Source organism: Salvelinus fontinalis, chromosome 25, assembly GCF_029448725.1.
Source record: "Salvelinus fontinalis isolate EN_2023a chromosome 25, ASM2944872v1, whole genome shotgun sequence".
NCBI lineage: Eukaryota > Metazoa > Chordata > Actinopteri > Salmoniformes > Salmonidae > Salvelinus > Salvelinus fontinalis.
This window is the reverse complement of record NC_074689.1, coordinates 22,768,019-22,790,771: the sequence shown is the minus strand read 5'-3', so window position 1 is coordinate 22,790,771 and position 22,753 is coordinate 22,768,019. Positions and strand designations below refer to the sequence as shown.

The window sequence follows — 22,753 nt, the reverse complement described above, 5'->3', positions numbered from 1 at the left end:
CATTAAAGCTACCTCATTCATTAAAGCTACCTAATTCATTAAAGCTACCTCTTGCATTAAAGCTCCCTTGTGCATTAAAGCTCATTATTAATTCAAGCTCCCTCGTGCATTAAAGCTCCGTTATTCATTAAAGCTCCCTCATGCATTAAAGCTTCATTATTCATTAAAGCTCCATTATTCATTAAAGCTCCCTCATGCATTAAAGCTCCATTATTCATTAACGCTCCATTATTAATTAAAGCTCCCTCATGCATTAAAGCTCCCTCGTGCATTGAAGCTCCCTCATGCATTAAAGCGCCATTATTCATTAAAGCTCCCTCGTGCATTAAAGCTCCATTATTCATTAAAGCTCCCTCATGCATTCAAGCTCCATTATTCATTAATGCTCCCTCGTGCATTAAAGCTCCATCATGCATTAAAGCTCCATCATGCATTAAAGCTCCCTCATTCATTAAAGATCCATTATTCATTAAAGCTCCCTCATGATTTAAAGCTCCCTCATGCATTAAAGCTCCCTCATTCATTAAAGCTATCTCTTGCATTAAAGCTCCCTCATGCATTAAAGCTTCATTATTCATTAAAGCTACCTCATTCATTAAAGCTACCTCATTCATTAAAGCTATCTCTTGCATTAAAGCTCCCTCATGCATTAAAGCTCCATTATTCATTAAATCTCCCTCATGCATTAAAGGTCCCTCATGCATTAAAGCTACCTCATTCATTAAAGCTACCTCATTCATTAAAGCTATCTCTTGCATTAAAGCTCCCTCATTCATTAAAGCTACCTCTTGCATTAAAGCTCCCTCGTGCATTAAAGCTCATTATTAATTAAAGCTCCCTCGTGCATTAAAACTTCATTATTCATTAAAGCTCCATTATTCATTAATGCTCCCTCATGCATTAAAGCTCCATTATTCATTAAAGCTCCCTCATGCATTAAAGCTCCCTCGTGCATTAAAGTTCCCTCATGCATTAAAGCGCCATTATTCATTAAAGCTACCTCGTGCATTAAAGCTCCATTATTCATTAAAGCTCCCTCATGCATTAAAGCTCCATTATTCATTAAAGCTCCCTCGTGCATTAAAGCTCCCTCATGCATTAAAGCTCCCTCATGCATTAAAGCTCCATTATTCATTAAAGCTCCCTCATGCATTAAAGCTCCATTATTCATTAATGCTCCCTCACGCATTGAAGCTTTCTCCTACTAACGTTACAGCATTGTTGAGTTAGGTATTTGTAAAATTAAAATTAAAAAAAGAAAGAAAAAAGAAAATCCCGTTGTGATCATGATCAAGACCTGTTTGTGGTAGTTTTCTGATAACAACACTGTGATTTGAAGTTTCATTTTGTGAAAAATAACTTTGGTTATGGATTTTTTATTAACATTAAGGATCCCAATTTCGTTTACACGTTCACACCCCTATCCGCTATACCCTATTCTAGTCGAGGCATTTCATGATGTCACAGAGGAGTGGTTGTGCTATTTCTGACTGTACAAAAGGCCACTGTAAACCAACCCCCCCCCCCAATACACTTTCTAGTTTTTATGGTGCATTTCACAAAGAGTTATGTGCTGTGCTACGTGTGAGGCATTCGGTCCTGTGGCCTACTGTAGTGCAAGCCTGGCAACTCTACAGGGAGGAGGAGGTTATGCCAGAGTGAGGGGCCTCAACCATGCTGTGAGAAAAGGGCTTGAAACCAACTGAGCACTAAGGTGACTGGACAAGTGGAGGCCAGCCAGGATCTTTCAGTTTGTTGATAGGGAGGCATTTCCTTCTTGGGGTGCTGCACGTTGAAGGGATAGTTCTGTTTTTCTACTAACCCAGAGTCAGATTTGTATGTCTCTGTGTGCAATCTGAAGGAAGCTGAAGGTAGTCTTCAAGTCAGTGCGCTAACGCTAGTTAACAATAGCTCACGAAACTACCTTGAACTTCCTTCAAACTGCACACAAATAAGGATCCCAATTGCCAGAATCAAACACTATCCCTTTAACAGGGTGTCATCTCCTCATGTAACAGGGTGTCCTCTCCTCCTCTCCTCATTTAATAGGGTGTCATCTCAGCAGGTAGCCTAGTGGTTAGAGCGTTGTGCCAGTAACCGAAAGGTTGCTAGATCGAATCCCCGAGCTGACAAGTTAAAAATCTGTAGTTCTGCCCCTGAACAAGGCAGTTAACCCACTGTTCCCCGGTAGGCCGTCATTGTAAATAATAATTTGTTCTTAACTGACTTGCCCTAGTTAAATAAAGGTTAAATTAAAAAAATCTACTTACCTTTACTGATTTAAACAGATTATTTGGATGAATGCTAATTCCTTATGGCTTTACACTTGTAATGCAGGCCTGTCTTTATATTGAAGTGCTGCTTGTTAAAGATGACCACTGTGTAGGCTATTGGAAAAGGACAAATAACACACATCCATGATTTTATTTGCTCAATACTTTTAACTTGTCGTCATGGTCACATCCTATTTCCACTTTTTTCTTTATTTAGCTAAACCAAAAATGTTTTTCTAGTACAGTTTAAATTAAGGATGGGGGGGGAAAATGTATACAGTTACATATCGCAATATTATTTTGGACGATATTATATCGATACTTTGACTCCAAGCATCTATAAAAAAAAAAATAATAATGTGTTGCTAGATAGCGTTAGCTAGCGCTAGTCGGCTGTACCTGCTCCAAATCTCAGGTATTTTTCATCCTATAGATTGTTTAAAAACATTTTTCAACTAAATGCCTGGCCACTCTACAGGGAGATTCCCAGCCCTAGTCTTAATAGAGTACTGTTATTGGACAGTCATCCATGTTGACTATAGTGTTGATGCCCAACTGAACCACTTAACCAACTTGACGGTTGAAATAGGTGCATCCCTGTGTAGCTGCCGAATGTCATTTAGCCACTTGAAGAGAGTTGGAAGCCAGCAGCACACAACCTCGCAACTCACATTATCTTACGCTCTCATAGCCAGCAATTATGATCGGAAGTAGAGCTACCGCTGAAGTGATATGGTGTTAGGTTTTAGTGTGTTGTTGTATATATTTAAATGTTATTATTATTTTTACATTTTTTATTATTATTTTATTTATTTTATGAACACAACAAATACTAAAACAGAAATATATACAAACAAGAGTACATAAACCTAACAGACAGGAGTATTACATATCGAGATACATTTTCAATTTGTCAAAAACTTTTATGGTGCGTATTCCTTTTTAGTTTTTACATTTACTGATAATGTCTAAAATAATATTTAAATTCTATCTTAAATAATGTGAAGAGGGGTTTGTTCTCTGCCCAATACATTTTATGGATAAAGAATCTTCCATGGAAAAATAAACAAATTAACAATGAAAGTTAAATCAGGGTCCATATCATTTGGATCAATATCAAACATAAAATCAGAGTCTCTCTGATTTACATTAATAGTCGTTTCTTTTAGTGTGTTGTTATATCGAACACAGGCCCCATCCACCCCGCTCCACCCCCACAGTTTAGCAGCTAGGAAGGGTTCAGTCACCCAGGCTAACTACACAATGGTCAGTTGCCACGCAGTCCATGCTTCACCAAGGAAATATGATCTGAACACATTTGAACCTTCCAGTGCGTAAAAGTTTACTAATGGCTCAAGTACTGGACACTGTTTAGCCAAGGTTACACAGGTGGTAATTGCTTGTTTTTTTGACCTGACACTACACAGCTGATTGGTCAAAGCTTGATGATTAGTAGATTATTTTTAATTGGCTGTGTAGTGCAAGGGCAAAAACCAAAACATGACCCCCCCCCCCTTGGGGTCCAGAGGACCGAGTCTGGGAAGCTCTGAGTCAGATGGTCTGGATCTCTAGCCTTTGCTGCTGTGTCCAATCAATGTACAGGATATAGAGGACAGTGTAAACAGAAAAGTTGCAAATCTGATGTCGAATAGATTAAGATCTTGCTTCACATATTCAGACTATTTTGGTAAGTGTAAACAGGCTCATAGAGGGAATCCCTCTCCAGTTCAACGTGCCTTATAGCCTACTACCATGTGCGCATTGCTGCGCTTATAATGTGAGGAAATAGCCAAATAGTTTATCAACATTTTAAGCTAAACGTTTTGATCTGTTACATCAGCTACATTGCATAAAACAGTTTTGGGGCATGCTAATAGTCAAATTAATTTGTGATCTATTGCATCCCACAACGATCTCAGATAATCTTTGGAATATTTATTTTTCGCACGGAGTAGAATATGCACCACTCAGTTGAGTCCCTGGTGTGTCTGTCTTCCCTTGTAACCTGTGAGAAAATCCCAATCATATGATGGGAGAAGGACACAACCGCCATTGCCCGCAAAAGGCATGGATTTTTTTGGGGTGTATTACAGCCACAAAGGGGATGCCGCCGTGAAATTTAAGGCATTATCAAATTGTGAATGAGAGACTGATGAAGTGTGTACAGCTTGCGCAAAAAAAACAAAGCATAGCTCATGCCTTTCAAGTAACTTTTTTTAAATCATCATTAGAGTCTCATCATGCAGCCTTGCAACATTTGGAGAACAACTAAAGTAACATTAAAAACTCTAAATTAAGCATATAAACTCAGCAAAAAAAGAAACGTCCTCTGACTGTCAACTGCGTTTATTTTCAACAAACTTAACATGTGTAAATATGTGTATGAACATAACAAGATTCAACAACCGAGACATAAACTGAATAAGTTCCACAGACATGTGACTAACAGAAATTGAATAATGTGTCCCTGAATAAAGGGGAGTCAAAATCAAAAGTAACAGTCAGTATCTGGTGTGGCCACCAGCTGCATTAAGTACTGCAGTGCATCTTCTCCTCATGGACTGCACCAGATTTGCCAGTTCTTGCTGTGAGATGTTACCCCGCTCTTCCACCAATGTGTTCCCAGACATTTCTGGGGGGAATGGCCCTAGCCCTCACCCTCCGATCCAACAGGTCCCAGACGTGCTCAATGGAATTGAGATCCGGGCTCTTCGCTGGCCATGGCAGAACACTGACAGAGTTACACCAGGAACGCACAATCCCTCCAAAAGGGATTGTCTCGGTCTTGCAGGAAATCACGCACAGAACAAGCAATATGTCTGGTGGCATTGTCATGCTGGAGGGTCATGTCAGGATGAGCCTGCAGGAAGGGTACCACATGAGGGAGGAGGATGTCTTCCCTGTAACGCACAGCGTTGAGATTGCCTGCAATGACAATAAGCTCAGTTCGATGATGCTGTGACACACCGCCCCAGACCATGACGGACCCTCCACCTCCAAATCGATCCCGCTCTAGAGTACAGGCTTTGGTGTAACACTCATTCCTTCGACGATAAACGTGAATCCGACCATCACCCCTGGTGAGACAAAACCGTGACTCGTCAGTGAAAAGCACTTTTTGCCAGTCCTGTCTGGTCCAGCGACGGTGGGTTTGTGCCCATAGGCGACGTTGTTGCCGGTGATGTCTGGTGAGGACCTGCCTTACAACAGGCCTACGAGTCCTCAGTCCAGCCTCTCTCAGCCTGTTGTGGACAGTCTGAGCACTGATGGAGGGGTTGTGCATTCCTGGTGTAACTCGGGCAGTTGTTGTTGCCATCCTGTACCTGTCCAGCAGGTGTGATGTTCTGATGTACGATCCTGTGCAGGTGTTGTTACACGTGGTGTGCCACTGTGAGGACGATCAGCTGTCCGTCCTGTCTAACTGTACCGCTGTCTTAGGAGTCTCACAGTACGGACATTGCAATTTATTGCCCTGGCCACATCTGCAGTTCTCATGCCTCCTTGCAGCATGCCTAAGGCACGTTCACGCAGATGAGTAGGGATCCTGGGCATCTTTCTTTTGGTGTTTTTCAGAGTCAGTAGAAAGGCCTCTTTAGTGTCCTAAGTTTTCATAACTGTGACCTTAATTGGCTACCATCTGTAAGTTCTTAGTGTCTTAACGACCGTTCCACAGATGTATGTTCATGAATTGTTTATGGTTCATTGAACAAGCATGGGAAACAGTGTTTAAAACCTTTTCAATGAAGATCTGTGAAGTGATTTGGATATTTACGAATTATCTTTGAAAGACAGTGTCCTGAAAAAGAGATGTTTCTTTTTTGCTGAGTTTAGGAGTACCTATTTCTTTGGTAACTGTTCAAGACAGATTAGCTGAATTTGCGCACTCCCTCAAATTGTTTGGAGAAAATATTTATATTTAATTCAGCTTTGTTCAATTGTTTTATTCATACTAAAAAATAATGCCACGGAATTCTAAGCAAAATCTTGTCTGCTAAAGGAGTGTAGCCCACAGCCATATGGCATAGCCAGATCAGGACCTAACATAAAGACAACTCAGAGTATACTATTGTGTTATTCTGAAATAGACTACATTTTCTTCATATCATGCTTCTTTAGACCTGTCTAAAATAAATAATGGATTTATTGTGACGGTGTAGGCTATATTACATGGATTTATTGTGACGGTGTAGGCTATATTACATGGATTTATTGTGACGGTGTAGGCTATATTACATGGATTTATTAGACTTTTTAACATGTAGATGTTCTAAAGGTCTGCATCAGTGGCTTGTAGGCTGTGTGTGGAAGCCGGGAGATGCTAAATGTGTGTTTGTTAATTAATGGTCAATTACCGTGAGGCCCGACCAGTTATTGCTTGACAATCACCAGCTGACAACGTTTGTCGTGACCGCCACTGCCCTACTAGGGCTAGGCTGTTGCTAATTTGATACGGGCCTATTAGTACAAGTTCTACTGGATCTGAGAGGCTTATGTTGCACTGATACGCTGGGGGCTGAACTGTGCTCTGTTCTCCCCTGACCTTCAGCGGAGGCTAACTGTCAGTCTGTGTTTGTCAGCTCCTAACTGATAGCTGGGGACCAAAGCCCTGACTGACCCCGTCTCATGGGCTGCCAACAGTGTGTGTGTGTGTGTGTGTGTGTGTGTGTGTGTGTGTGTGTGTGTGTGTGTGTGTGTGTGTGTGTGTGTGTGTGTGTGTGTGTGTGTGTGTGTGTGTGTGTGTGTGTGTGTGTGGGCGTAAGTGTGTGTGTGGGCGTAAGTGTGCGATGTGCCCGACGATAGCACCACCACCACGATGTGTGTGGGCGTAAGTGTGCGATGTGCCCGACGATAGCACCACCACCACGATAGCACCACCACGACGATAGCACCGGCGGCAACGTTTAATATTAGAACAGATAGCACACCTGACAGATGTTCTGGGAGCTTGATAGTTTGATTCATCTTGGTGTCCTTCCTCTGTGGGATGTCATCATGTATTTAATTGCCTGCAGCTGCAGTGTTGAAGGCTTTCTGCTCACTAGTTGCTTTGTGTTTCCCAGAAAGCAGAGTACCTGGGCCCAGCTGCCGTCACCACTGAAGCCAGTCTGGATGAGAGGACACAGGGGCAGAGACAATGTGCCAGCCAGACACCCCCCAGCTGCACGACCCAGCAAGGAAGCAGAACCCAGAGGGAAGGTACGCCGCAGACTGGCAGACAGACAGACTGGCAGACAGACAGACAGACAGACAGACAGACAGACAGACAGACAGACAGACAGGCAGGCAGACAGACAGACAGACAGACAGGCAGGCAGGCAGACTGGCAGACAGACAGACAGACAGACAGTCAGTCAGACAGACAGACAGACAGACAGTCAGACAGACAGACAGGCAGGCAGACTGGCAGACAGACTGGCAGACAGACAGACTGGCAGGCAGACTGGCAGACAGACTGGCAGACAGACTGGCAGACAGACAGACAGACAGACAGGCAGGCAGGCAGACAGGCTGGCAGACAGACTGGCAGACAGACAGACAGACAGACAGACAGTCAGACAGACAGACAGACAGACAGGCAGGCAGACTGGCAGACAGACAGACTGGCAGACAGACAGACAGACAGACAGACAGACAGTCAGTCAGACAGGCGTATACAGTACAAACACTCACAAACACATCCACAGTCAGCTGGGAAGCGAATGACAACACAGTCACATACACACTATAGTCAAACACACACTACTATTACTGTAAACTATGTCCAATAAGAATTAGGGGTGTAACGGTACACGTATTCGTATGGAACTGTTCGGTTCGGGGACCTCGGATCGGTCCACACTGAAACCGAATGAATGCATCAAAAATATATACAAAAAGGCCTATAGGTTATGTCTACGCTGCGTTATATTCCTCGAGTAAATGTGAGCTAACAAAAAAATGTAAGAAATGTCAGGCTATTCCATTAAACAGCTAGAGCCTATGCGCACCTCTGTTGTCCATTTAATGGTCATTGAGTCAAAATTCTAATCTTAACTGTTGCATTTCAAACGGTCCTTTTGTTGAGACACAGCTGGGAACTAGTTCTCTACGATGGCGAGCAGTGGGGTTGACCAACCAGGAGGATTCTCCGGAACTAGTTCTCTACGATGGCGAGCAGTGGGGTTGACCAACCAGGAGGATTCTCCGGAACTAGTTCTCTACGATGGCGAGCAGTGGGGTTGACCAACCAGGAGGATTCTCCGGAACTAGTTCTCTACGATGGCGAGCAGTGGGGTTGACCAACCAGGAGGATTCTCCGTCATCATTTAAATCTCCAGTTGGGGAACATTTTACCTTCGGCGAAGGACAGAGAGAGTTTGTCGCCACTGCTCAATAAGAATAGCCAATGGACAGAGAGTTTGGTGGATGCCAGGAGAACGCTACCTGCCCGAATGCATAGTGCTGACTGTAACATTTGGTGGAGGAGGAATAATGGTCTGGGGCTGTTTTTCATGGTTCGGGCCCCTTAGTTACCGTGAAGAGAAATCTTAACGCTACAGCATACAATGACATTCTAGACGATTCTGTGCTTCCAACTTTGTAGCAACAGTTTGGGGAAGGCCCTTTCCTGTTTCAGCATGACAATGCCCTCAGTGCACAAAGCAAGGTCCATACAGAAATGGTTTGTTGAGATCGGTTTGGAAGAACTTGACTGGTCTGCACAATGCTCTTGTGGCTGAATGGAAGCAAGTCCCTGCAGCAATGTTCCAACATCTAGTGGAAAGCCTTCCCAGAAGAGTGGAGGCTGTTATAGCAGCAAAGGGGGGGGGGACCAACTCCATATTAATGTCCATGATTTTGGAATGAGATGTTCGACAAGCAGGTGTCCACATACTTTTGGTCATGTCGTGTATTTGGAATCAGGAACAACATTACTTTGTATTTTCACGATAACTGTTGACCTTTTTTATTTTTCCCAACTGTACCGAAACCGAACAGTGACCCCAAAACCGCAATATGTACCGAACCGTAGGTTTGGTAAACCGTTAAACCCCCTAATAGGAATGTATGTGTTAATCCTCTTCCCTCTACTCCTTACAGCTGTACATATAGAGAAGATTGTACTGAAGAGGATGTCACAGAGCAGGACAGACAGGGAATACAATTTTGAGGTATGTTTTCAGTCGTCACACACTTTCACTTTTCTTGCAATTCATTTTAATGGTGTATAATTGAGCCAGTCATTGCTCGTGGAACAACCAGTCCTCTCCTCAGCCAATGCTGTGCAGTGGAGTTTCCTGTGAGTATTTCCTGTGCCTGTGGCATATTGGCAGTGGGAGCCGAGGAGCACGAGGTCACTACTCCAGGAAGAAGGAGAACGGAGGGAGCGAGAAGGCGAGGGGGGGGGGGGGGGGGGGGGGGGGGGGGGGGTGTTACATCTCTAACACCTGAAATGCATTTCCTTCTTTGTTTCGTTTCTATAGAACCTGATTCTTATATTCTATAGCCAATCAAAAACCTGGATGAATTGGTGATTGTGTAGCCCCGTAAAGTAGATCTGTTTGTCTATCTCGTCAGGTTATTGGCCTGATTCATTGTTTGCTGCCTCCACCCATTTGGGATGCACTGTTTCAGTTTCAACGACTCAATATTTTGAACAACAAAATAGAAGACTGTAACTAAGGCTGGGAATGTCAATAATATCAGACAAGCAAGGGCAATGATCACACATCAGTCATAATGTGACTATTAGACATGGTGTCAAACACAAGACATGCAGGCTGAATAGGACACACAAGTGATTATAAATGAGTCAACAGTTGAAATAAAATAAAATGTTACACATGGTAAGCAGATGTTAATGCGAGTGTAGCGAAATGCTTGTGCATCTAGTTCCGACAGTGCAGTATCATAACCGCCATCGATAAAAGACAGTACTGTGCAGCAAACTTCATCGACCTGGCCAAGGCTTTCGACTCTGTCAATCACCGTATTCTTATCAGCAGACTCAACAGCCTTGGTTTCTCAAATGACTGCCTCACCTGGTTCACCAACTACTTCTCAGATAGAAAGCAGTGTCAAATCGGAGGGCCTGTTGTCCGGACCTCTGGCAGTCTCTATGGGGGTGCCACAGGGTTCAATTCTCGGGCCGACTCTTTTCTCTCTATATATCAACGATGTCGCTCTTGCTGCGAGTGATTCCCTGATCCACCTCTACGCAGGCGACAACATTCTGTATACATCAGGTGTCACGCCCTGACCATAGAAAGCCCTTGGGGTTCTCTATGGTGTTTTAGGTCAGGGCGTGACTAGGGGTTGTTCTAGTCTCTATGTTGGTGTGAGTATGGTTCCCAATTGGAGGCAGCTGATGATCGTTGCCTCTAATTGGGGATCATACTGAGTGTGGTCCTTTTCCCACCTGCATTCTGGGATATTGTTTTGTCTAGTGCCTATGTGGCTTACGAACTGCACGTTAGTTTATTCTTTGAAGTTTCACCTTAATAAATATGTGGAACTCTACGCACGCTGCGCCTTGGTCCACTCGTTATAACGAACGTGACATCTGGCCCTTCATTGGACACTGTTGTAACGGCATTCCTCCTCCTCTTCATCTTCGGAAGAGGAGGAGTATTGAGGGAACCAAGGCGCAGCGAAGTTTGAACACATATTTATTTAACAAAGACACGAACTTGTATAAACTAACAAAAATAACAAACGGTGTAGACAGACCTATACGACGAACTTACATAAAACAAGAAGAACGCACGAATAGGACAATTAGACTACACAAACCGAACAAACCGTAACAGTCCCGTATGGTGCAAACAATTACACAGACACGGAAGACAATCACCCACAACGAACACTGTGACAACGCCTACCTAAATATGACTCTTAATTAGAGGAACGCCAAACACCTGCCTCTAATTAAGAGCCATACCAGGCAACCCAAAAACCAACACAGAAACAGAAAACATAGAATGCCCACCCAACCTCACGTCCTGACCAACTAACACACATAACAAACTAACATAAATAGGTCAGGAACGTGACATAACCCCCCCCATAAGGTGCGAACTCCGGGCGCACCAGCACAAAGTCTAGGGGAGGGGCTGGGTGGGCATCTAACCACGGTGGTGGCTCAGGCTCCGGGCGAGGTCCCCACCCCACCATAGTCAATCCCAACCTCCATCTACCCCTAAAAATGTCCACCCATATCCCACAAAATCCTCTTTGTAACATCCATGACAGGGACAGCACCGGGACAGAGGGATAAATCAAGACAGAGGGATAGATAAGAATAAAGAGGTAGATCAAGATAGAGAGGGAGATCATAATAGAGGGGCAACTCCGGACTGAAAGGTAGCTCCGGACAGAGAGACAGCTCTGGACTGAGGGGCAGTTCTGGGTATATAGCCATTTCTGGCTGAAGGGCAGCTCCTGGCTGACTGACGAATCTGGACGCTCATGGCAGGCTGACGGCTCTCGACGCTCATGGCTGGCTGACGACTCTCGACGCTCATGGCAGGCTGACGGCTCTCGACGCTCATGGCAGGCTGACGGCTCTCGACGCTCATGGCAGGCTGACGGCTCTCGACGCTCATGGCAGGCTGACGGCTCTCGACGCTCATGGCAGGCTGACGGCTCTCGACGCTCATGGCAGGCTGACGGCTCTCGACGCTCATGGCAGGCTGACGGCTCTCGACGCTCATGGCAGGCTGACGGCTCTCGACGCTCATGGCAGGCTGACGGCTCTCGACGCTCATGGCAGGCTGACGGCTCTGGACGCTCATGGCTCTCTGACGGCTCTGGCTGCTCATGGCTCGCTGGCGGCTCTGGCAGATCCTGTCTGGTTGGCGGCTCTGGCAGATCCTGTCTGGTTGGCGGCTCTGGCAGATCCTGTCTGACGGGCGGCTCTGGCAGATCCTGTCTGACGGGCGGCTCTAGCGGCTCCTGTCTAGCGGGCGGCTCTAGCGGCTCCTGTCTAGCGGACGGCTCTGTAGGCTCATGGCAGACGGGCGGCTTTGCAGGCTCATGGCAGACGGGCGGCTTTGCAGGCTCATGGCAGACGGGCGGCTTTGCAGGCTCATGGCAGACGGATGGCTCAGACGGCGCTGGGGAGACGGATGGCTCAGATGGCGCTGGGGAGACGGATGGCTCAGATGGCGCTGGGGAGACGTATGGCTCAGATGGCGCTGGTGAGACGGATGGCTCTGGCCGGATAAGGCGCACTGTAGACCTGGTGCGTGGTGCCGTAACTGGAGGCACCGGGCTAAGGACACGCACCTTCATACTAGTGCGGGGAGCAGGGACAGGGCACACTGTACTCTCAAAGCCACCTCTATACCTGGTGCGTGGTACCGGCACTGGTGACACCGGGCTGAGGACAAGCACATCAGGATTAGTAGGGGGAGAAGAAACAGTGTGTACAGGGCTCTGGATACGCACAGGAGGCTTAGTGCGTGGTGCCGGAACTGGAGGCACCGAACTGGATACACGCACTACAGGGAGAGTGCGTGGAGGAGGAACAGGGCTCAGGAGACGCACTGGTAGCCTAGTGCGTAGTGTAGGCACTGTAGGTACTAGGCTGGGGCGGGGAGGTAGCGCCGGAAATACCGGACCGTGGAGGGTACTGGCACTCTTGAGCATTGAGCCTGCCCAACCTTACCTGGTTGAATGCTCCCGGTCACCCGACCAGTGCGGGGAGGTGGAATAACCCGCACCGGCCTATGTAGGCGAACCGGGGAAACCATGCGTAAGGCAGGGGCCATGTATGCCGGCCCGAGGAGACGCACTGGAGACCAGACGCGTTGAGCCGGCCTCATGACACCTGGCTCAATACCCAATCTAGCCCTACCAGTGCGGGGAGGTGGAATAACCCGCACTGGGCTATGCACTCGTACAGGAGACACCGTGCGCTCTACTGCGTAACACGGTGCCTGCCCGTACTCCCGCTCTCCACGGTAAGCCTGGGAAGTGGGCGCAGGTCTCCTACCTGCCCTTGGCCCATTACCTCTTAGCCCCCCCCCCCCCCCAAGAAATTTTTGGGTGTTACTCACGGGCTTTTTGGGCTTCCGTGCCAGACCCGTTCCCTCATAACTCCGGTTCCTCTCTCCGGTAGCCTCTGCTCTCCTCAGTGCCTCCAGCTGTTCCCATGGGAGGCGATCCCTACCAGCCAGGATCTCCTCCCATGTGTAGCAACCTTTCCCGTCCAATATATCGTCCCAAGTCCATTCCTCCTTCTTTTCCTGTCCCTTACTCCATTTACTCCGCTGCTTGGCTCTGGATTGGTGGGTGATTCTGTAACGGCATTCCTCCTCCTCTTCATCTTCGGAAGAGGAGGAGTATTGAGGGAACCAAGGCGCAGCGAAGTTTGAACACATATTTATTTAACAAAGACACGAACTTGTATAAACTAACAAAAATAACAAACGGTGTAGACAGACCTATACGGCGAACTTACATAAAACAAGAAGAACGCACGAATAGGACAATTAGACTACACAAACCGAACAAACCGTAACAGTCCCTTATGGTGCAAACAATTACACAGACACGGAAGACAATCACCCACAACGAACACTGTGACAACGCCTACCTAAATATGACTCTTAATTAGAGGAACGCCAAACACCTGCCTCTAATTAAGAGCCATACCAGGCAACCCAAAAACCAACACAGAAACAGAAAACATAGAATGCCCACCCAACCTCACGTCCTGACCAACTAACACACATAACAAACTAACAGAAATAGGTCAGGAACGTGACAACTGTGTTAACTAACCTCCAGACGAGCTTCAATGCCATACAACACTTCTTCCGTGGTCTCCAACTGCTCTTACATGCTAGTAAAACTAAATTAATGCTTTTCAACCGATCGCTGCCCGAACCCGCCCGCCCGACAAGCATCACTACTCTGGACGGTTCTGACTTAGAATATGTGGACAACTGCATATACCTAGGTGTCTGGTTAGACTGTAAACTCTCCTTCCAGACTCAGATTAAACATCTCCAATCCAAAATTAAATCTAGAATCGGCTTCCTATTTTGCAACAAAGCCTCTGCTGCCAAACATACCAAACATACCCTTGTAAAACTGACTATCCTACCGATCCTCGACTTCGGCGATGTCATTTACAAAATAGCCTCCAACACTCTACTCAGCAAACTGGATGCAGTCTATCACAGTGCCATCTGTTTTGTCACCAAAGCCCCATGTACCACCCACCACTGTGACCTGTATGCTCTCGTCGGCTGGCCCTCGCTACATATCCGTGGCCAGACCCACTGGCTCCAGGTCATCTATAATTCTTTGCTAGGTAAAGCCCTGCCTTATCTAAGCTCACTGGTCACCATAACAACACCCACCCATAGCACGTGCTCCAGCAGGTATATCTCACTGGTCATCCCCAAAACCAACACCTCCTTTGGCCTCTTTTCCTTCCAGTTCTCTGCTGCCAGTGACTGGAACGAATTGCAAAAATCGCTGAAGTTGGAGATTTGTATTTCCCTCACTAACTTTAAACATCAGATATCAGAGCAGCTAACCGATCGCAGCAGCTGTACACAGCCCATCTGTAAATAGCCCATCCAATTTACCTACCTCATCCCCATATTATTTTTATTTACTTTTTTTGCTCTTTTGCACACCAGTATCTCTACTTACACATCATCATCTGCACATCTATCACTCCAGTGTTAATTTGCTCAATTGTAATTACTTCGCTACTATGGCCTATTTATTGCCTTACCTCCTCACGCCATTTGCACACACTGTATATAGACTTTTTCTATTGTGTTATTGAATGTACGTTTGTTTATTCCATGTGTAACTCTGTCTTGTTGTTTGTGTCGCACTGCTTTGCTTTATCTTGGCCAGGTCACAGTTGTAAATGAGAACTTGTTCTCAACTGGCCGGTCTGGTTAAATAAAGGTGAAAAAAATAATATCTAACTATATCTAATCTAAGAATTCCCCAACAACTACCTAATACACACAAATCTAAAGGGGTGAATGAGAATATGTACATATAAGTATATGGATGAGCGATAACCGAGCAGCATAGGCAAGATGCAATAGATGGTATAAGATACAGTATATACATATGAGATGAGTAATGTAAGATATGTAGACATTATTAAAGTGGCATTGTTTAAAGTGACTAGTGAGTCTCTATGTAGGCAGCAACCTCTCTGAGTTAGTGATTGCTGTTTAACACTGGATGGTAGCGGGGTGAACAGGCAGTGGCTCGGGTGGTTGTTGTCCTTGATGATCTTTTTGGCCTTCCTGTGACATCGGGTGGTTGTTGTCCTTGATGATCTTTTTGGCCTTCCTGTGACATCGGGTGGTTGTTGTCCTTGATGATCTTTTTGGCCTTCCTGTGACATCGGGTGGTTGTTGTCCTTGATGATCTTTTTGGCCTTCCTGTGACATCGGGTGGTTGTTGTCCTTGATGATCTTTTTGGCCTTCCTGTGACATCGGGTGGTTGTTGTCCTTGATGATCTTTTTGGCCTTCCTGTGACATCGGGTGGTTGTTGTCCTTGATGATCTTTTTGGCCTTCCTGTGACATCGGGTGGTTGTTGTCCTTGATGATCTTTTTGGCCTTCCTGTGACATCGGGTGGTTGTTGTCCTTGATGATCTTTTTGGCCTTCCTGTGACATCGGGTGGTTGTTGTCCTTGATGATCTTTTTGGCCTTCCTGTGACATCGGGTGGTTGTTGTCCTTGATGATCTTTTTGGCCTTCCTGTGACATCGGGTGGTTGTTGTCCTTGATGATCTTTTTGGCCTTCCTGTGACATCGGGTGGTTGTTGTCCTTGATGATCTTTTTGGCCTTCCTGTGACATCGGGTGGTTGTTGTCCTTGATGATCTTTTTGGCCTTCCTGTGACATCGGGTGGTTGTTGTCCTTGATGATCTTTTTGGCCTTCCTGTGACATCGGGTGGTTGTTGTCCTTGATGATCTTTTTGGCCTTCCTGTGACATCGGGTGGTTGTTGTCCTTGATGATCTTTTTGGCCTTCCTGTGACATCGGGTGGTTGTTGTCCTTGATGATCTTTTTGGCCTTCCTGTGACATCGGGTGCTTCATGAAATTACAGCCAAATCAAATCTTTTTTTTTTTGTCACACACACGGTTAGCAGATGTTAATGCGAGTGTAGCGAAATACTTGTGCTTCTAGTTCCGACAATGCAGTAATATCTAACAAGTAATCTAAACTAACAATTTCACAACTACTACCTTGTTCACAAAAGTGTAAAGGGATAAAGAATATGTACATAAAGATATATGAATGAGTGATGGTACAGAATGGCAATAGGCAGTAGATGGTATCGAGTACAGTATATACATATGAGATGAGTAATGTAAGGTATGTAAACATAAAAGTGCATAGTTTAAAGTGGCTAGTGATACATGCATTTCATAAAGATGGCAAGATGCAGTAGATGATATAGAGTGCAGTATATACATATACATTATATTAAGTGGCATTGTTTAAAGTGGCTAGTGATACATTTTTTTTATCAATTTCCATCATTACAGTGAGCTGGAGTTGAGTCAGTATGTTGGCAGCAAATGCCCTCCCATTGGTGAATCCAACTTCAATTGCACTGTTTTCGTGTGTCCCGTTTACAGCGCAGCGCGCAGCGGAGGAGAAAGTAGACAGACACGTTACATTCCTAACCAGGCTATTAAAATGTTGCCGCAAAACACCATGCAAAGAAGAAATATGTAGGCTTTTTACAGCAACATTAGAGCAGTAGCCTAGGCTGACTAGTCAACTACAATACATGTTGAGTGGGCCGTACAGTAAGCAGAAACGTGTGGGCCGTACAGCAACATTAGAGCAGTAGTCTAGACTGACTAGTCAACTATAATACATGTTGAGTGGGCCGTACAGTAAGGAGAAACGTGTGGGCCGTACAGCAACATTAGAGCAGTAGTCTAGACTGACTAGTCAACTATAATACATGTTGAGTGGGCCGTACAGTAAGGAGAAACGTGTAGGCCGTACAGCAACATTAGAGCAGTAGCCTAGGCTGACTAGTCAACTACAATACATGTTGAGTGGGCCGTACAGTAAGGAGAAACGTGTGGGCCGTACAGCAACATTAGAGCAGTAGCCTAGGCTGACTAGTCAACTACAATACATGTTGAGTGGGCCGTACAGTAACATTAGAGCAGTAGTCTAGACTGACTAGTCAACTATAATACATGTTGAGTGGGCCGTACAGTAAGGAGAAACGTGTGGGCCGTACAGCAACATTAGAGCAGTAGCCTAGGCTGACTAGTCAACTACAATACATATTGAGTGGGCCGTACAGCTTTCAACTGCACCGGTGATCCATATAGTGCAAGAAAATGAATAAGAGGTTTAAGTTTAAATGTTACAAGCACCTATACCTACATTTTTGTTATTTGGCGTTTTAAATACTTTGTGATTCTGGTCGGGGGCATATTATACACATCTGCAAGCATAGCAGCAAAGGCTGGACAAGTATTATTTATCTCTTCTTTTGTTTTATTATGTTAAAAATGTTATATATAGCATCCTATGTAGGTAAGTGGACATTAAAGGGCCATATTTTGGTCAGTTTGGATGGCAGTTGCACGTTTTTTTGTAAAAATCAATAGGCTATGTCTGGCCCGCGAATTCGTTGTGTTTTTTCAATATGGCCCGTGCAGCGATTGCGTTTGATTGCGTTTGACACCCCTGGGTTAGCGTATCTATTTATGTAGCCAAGTATTTATTTAGCAAGCTAAAAACACTGAGCGGGTGACTGAGTGACCAACTTTTCCCCCTCATATCAGTTTTCGGTGGCTAGTGCTAGACATGCAGGTGCCATTTGGTTCGCTAGCAAGAAATGCTGAACTTGAACGACCTTTTATGCACAGTTAGCATATCTCTTAGTTGTCAATCATATGTATTTGCAGGCAAATGGGCGGACAAGCAAGTTGCCATTCAGATGTCGAAACGTGGGTTGGGACCAGCATGCATTGGCAGGCAAGCTGCAGATGGACGAGCAGGCTACTATTCCCCATCGTTTATCAGTGCGATTTTGACGGCCAACTAGCAGAAAAAGTTTGAGAGGGTTTATCAAATGTTCCCTCATTAGATTTGATCTCATCTCGCTCTGGCTAGCATTAGTTGCTGATATTGTTGTTGATGATGTGCATAGGCAACTGAGGGAGATAGCCTACCTTTTTATGGTTGTTTGATCAATAGGATTGTGAAGTTCCCAAATGTAAGAGGACTCCAGTGGTATTTACATATTTGCAGAAATCCATTCAGGTGTATTTTGTGGTCTTTGGTGAATGTTTTCTAATGATCTAAAGTCACGCTGTTACATCCTGCTGCTACATCCCACTGCTACATCCTGTAAAAACACATTCCAGTTCAAAGTGAATGATGACAGGCCCTACTGCCTGTAAACACACAGTCCAGTTCATAGTGAATGATGACAGGCCCTACTTCCTGTAAACACACAGTCCAGTTCAAAGTGAATGATGGCAGGCCCTACTTCCTGTAAACACACAGTCCAGTTCATAGTGAATGATGACAGGCCCTACTGCCTGTAAACACACAGTCCAGTTCATAGTGAATGATGGCAGGCCCTACTTCCTGTAAACACACAGTCCAGTTCATAGTGAATGATGACAGGCCCTACTTCCTGTAAACACACAGTCCAGTTCATAGTGAATGATGGCAGGCCCTACTTCCTGTAAACACACAGTCCAGTTCATAGTGAATGATGACAGGCCCTACTGTCTGTAAACACACAGTCCAGTTCATAGTGAATGATGACAGGTCCTACTGCCTGTAAACACACAGTCCAGTTCATAGTGAATGATGACAGGTCCTACTGCCTGTAAACACACAGTCCAGTTCATAGTGAATGATGACAGGTCCTACTGCCTGTAAACACACAGTCCAGTTCATAGTGAATGATGGCAGGCCCTACTGCCTGTAAACACACAGTCCAGTTCAACGTGAATGATGGCAGGCCCGTGTGGCGAAAGGCTTATTTGCATATAGGCCTACTGTAGCTCTGATTGGCTATGGCTCACCGGTCTGCATAGGCTCTGTTCCTGGACAAGGCAGATGTGTCACGCCTGCTCCCGCTCTTTCTCCCTGGCGCTTGAGGGCGCCAGGCTCCCCATTATTGCGCACTCCTGCCATCATCATTACGCACAGCTGCATTCCCCCCGTCATGCGCATCAGCGATTATTGGATTTACCTTGACTCAATCACCTCTGTCATTACCTTCCCTATATCTGTCTGGTTCCTGTTACCTGTCCTGTTCCTGTCCTGTTACCTGTCCTGTTCCTGTCCTGTTACCTGTTCTGGTACCTGTCCTGGTCCTGTCCTGTTACCTGTCTGTTCCTCATTAAATGTTCAACTCCCCGTACCTGCTTCTCTTCTCCAGCGTCGGTCCTTACAATATGTTTTTATTAGGATGTAGTTACTGCAATGTCTATTAATTGTCCAATCGCACGGCCGCTTTCCCTCTCTATATTGCTATAGAATTTTCACAAATGCCCCAGTATATGTAATTCCCAAACATTCTAAGTATTTATGAGAATGTGAAAATGACCATATCTAGTGTTAAAAACAAATTCTTATTTTTAATGACGGCCTACCGGGGAACAGTGGGTTAACTGCCTTGTTCAGGGGAAGAAAGACAGATTTTTACCTTGTCAGCTCAGGGATTCGATCTAGCAACCTTTCGGTTACTGGTCCAACGTTCTAACCACTACCTGCCGCCCCATATCTAAGTGCTCGCTGGTCCGAAAATGAAAAAATTCAATAAAGTGTCATATTCTTCCTGGGGGTGTATATGAACCGATTTTAATAAGATTTTATGTTGCTAAAACGCTGTCAGTTCCAATTTAAGCTCTCACACCACCACCGGTTTCCCTTTTTAGTCTCTTTACAGGCTGGCTTACTTAACGCTGGCACGCCCACAACAGTCGGACACTGTATCCTAAAACCTGTCTGAAGCTAACACTGTAAACCGTACAGCCTAATACCTGTAGAGGACACATTTATTGTTTTGTGGGTGTGTGGGTGTGTTACTCAAGTTTCAAGTCTTTGTCATATGTACGGGATACACATGGTATACACCGTCCAATGAATTGAGGGGGGGGGGTGACTGGAGTCTTTGACAATTTTTTAGGCCTTCCTCTGACACCGCCTAGTATTTAGGTCCTGAATGCCAGGAAGCTTGGCCCCAGGGATGTTCACAGTGAATTACTTCCTAGGTTTCTTTTCCTAGGAAGTCGGGACTTTCCAGACAGTGACGCTAAAGTGAGTGACTCTCTTCTCGTCAGTCTGTGTAGCCTATCGAATCGCATCGGTGACACCGTTTGCATATTCTACTGGAAGGCCTAGGCTTTTTGGCTATTATCTGCAGATAAATTCTGAAAAACATTTGATGAAGATGGTGAATAGAGCTCCTTTAGCAATACATTTTGAACCCCTGGGGGGAAACCCGGGGGGCACCTGGCTAGCTTCTTTTACTATTTGTAAGGATACTCTATATACATGTGGAAACCACTGCTTACTTGCAGGTTCCTTCTCGACAATGCAACAACAATAAGAAATAATCTAGAATAAGAATATGATATAATACAGGAAAGCACATCTTATAGTCCAATTTTCACACATGTTTAGGGAAAGAGGCAGTGTTTTTCACAAGCACAATGGCCAGCCAAAATAGCAAAAAGTTGCCAACCATCTCTATCTATTTTGGTGGTCTCTGGTACATTCTAATGCCTTGTATCCATCCAAAATACACAGCGAAATTATTTAATACCTCCCAGATTAGAAAAATGTTTTGGGGTATTGTGTTTACAATTTAAATTACAGAAAATACACTGAACAAAAAATATAAACGCATCATGTAAAGTGTTGGTCCCATCTTTCATGAGCAGAAATAAAACATCTGAGAAATTGTTCATATGCACAAAAATGTATTTTTCTCAAATTTTGTTCAGAAATTTGTTTACATCCCTGTTAGTGAGCATTTCTCCTTTGCCAAGATAATCCATCCACCTGACAGGTGTGGCATATCAAGAAGCTGATTAAACAACATTATCACCACACAGGTGCACCTTGTGCTGAGGACAATAAAAGGACACTCTAAAATGTACACAGTGCCACAGATGTCTCAAGTTTTGAGGGAGCGTGCAATTGGCATGCAGACTGCAGGAATGTCCACCAGAGCTGTTGCCAGAAAATTTAAGGTGCATTTTTTCAAACATAAGCCGACTCTAAAGTTGTTTTAGAGAATTTGGCAGTACATCCAACCAGCCTCACAACCGCAGACCACATGTGACCACGCCAGCCTAGGACCCCCACATCCGGTTTCTTCACCTGCGGTATCGTCTGAGACTAGCCACCCGGACAGCTGATGAAAATGTGGGTTTGCACAACCGAAGAATTTCTGCATAAACTGTCAGAAAGCGTCTCAGGGAAGCTCATGTGCGTGCTCGTTGTCCTCACCAGGGTCTTGACCTGACTGGAGTTTGGCATCGTAACTGATTTCAGTGGGCAAATGCTCACGCTCGATGGCCACTGGCACGCTGGAGAAATGTGCTCTTCACAGATGAATCACAGTTTCAACTGTGCCGGGCAGATGGCAGACCGCGTGTAAGGCGTTGTGTGGGCGAGCGGTTTGCTGATGTCAACATTGTGAACAGAGTGCCCCATGGTGGCGGTGGGGTTATGTTATGGGCAGGCATAAGCTACGGACAACAAACACAATTGCATTTTATTGATGACAATTTGAATGCACAGAGATACCCTGATGAGATCCTGAGGCTCATTGTCGTGCCATTCATCCGCCGCCATCACCTCATGTTTCAGCATGATAATGCATGGCCCCATGTCGCAAGGATCTGTACACAATTCCCAGAAGCTGAAAATGTCCCAGTTCTTCCATGGCCTGCATACTCACCAGACATGTCACCCATTGAGCATGTTTGGGATGCTCTGGATCGGCGTGCTCCAGTTTCCTCCAACATCCAGCAACTTCGCACAGCCATTGATGAGGAGTGGGACAACATTCACAATCAACAGCCTGATCAACTCAAATGGTGGTCATACCAGATACTGACTGGTTTTCTGATCCACACTCCAATAGCTTTGTTTAAGGTGTCTGTGACCAACAGATGCATATGTGAATTCCCAGTCATGTGAAATCCATAGATTATGGCCTAATTCATTTATTTAAACTGACTGATTTCCTTTATATGAAATGTAACTCAGTCAAATCTTTGAAATTGTTTCACGTTGCGTTTATATTTTTCTTCACGGTGTATATGAATTCAGTGTATTGTTAGTTGTTTTTGGGATATTGTTTAGGCCTATAGGATCAGGACTATTTATCTAAATAAAAGAACATTAAACCTTTTAACACATCAGAACTAGAAAATAGATACATGTATGGAATTTTCTTTTGCAGATGCCTTTTTTTCATTTTAGGATAGACACTTG

At 45.0% G+C, this 22,753-nt stretch overlaps 1 protein-coding gene across 2 annotated transcripts in view; it reads left to right on the top strand.

The window, feature by feature from the left end:
* LOC129822999 (zinc finger CCHC domain-containing protein 2-like) overlaps positions 1–22,753 on the top strand; it is a 77,793-nt gene that overhangs the window by 6,034 nt on the left and 49,006 nt on the right. For both annotated transcript variants that reach the window (XM_055881649.1, XM_055881648.1), the window contains exons 2-3: positions 7,334–7,469; positions 9,354–9,424. In XM_055881649.1, coding sequence (XP_055737624.1) covers positions 7,334–7,469; positions 9,354–9,424 — 207 coding nt within the window. The remainder of the gene's footprint in view (positions 1–7,333; positions 7,470–9,353; positions 9,425–22,753) is intronic.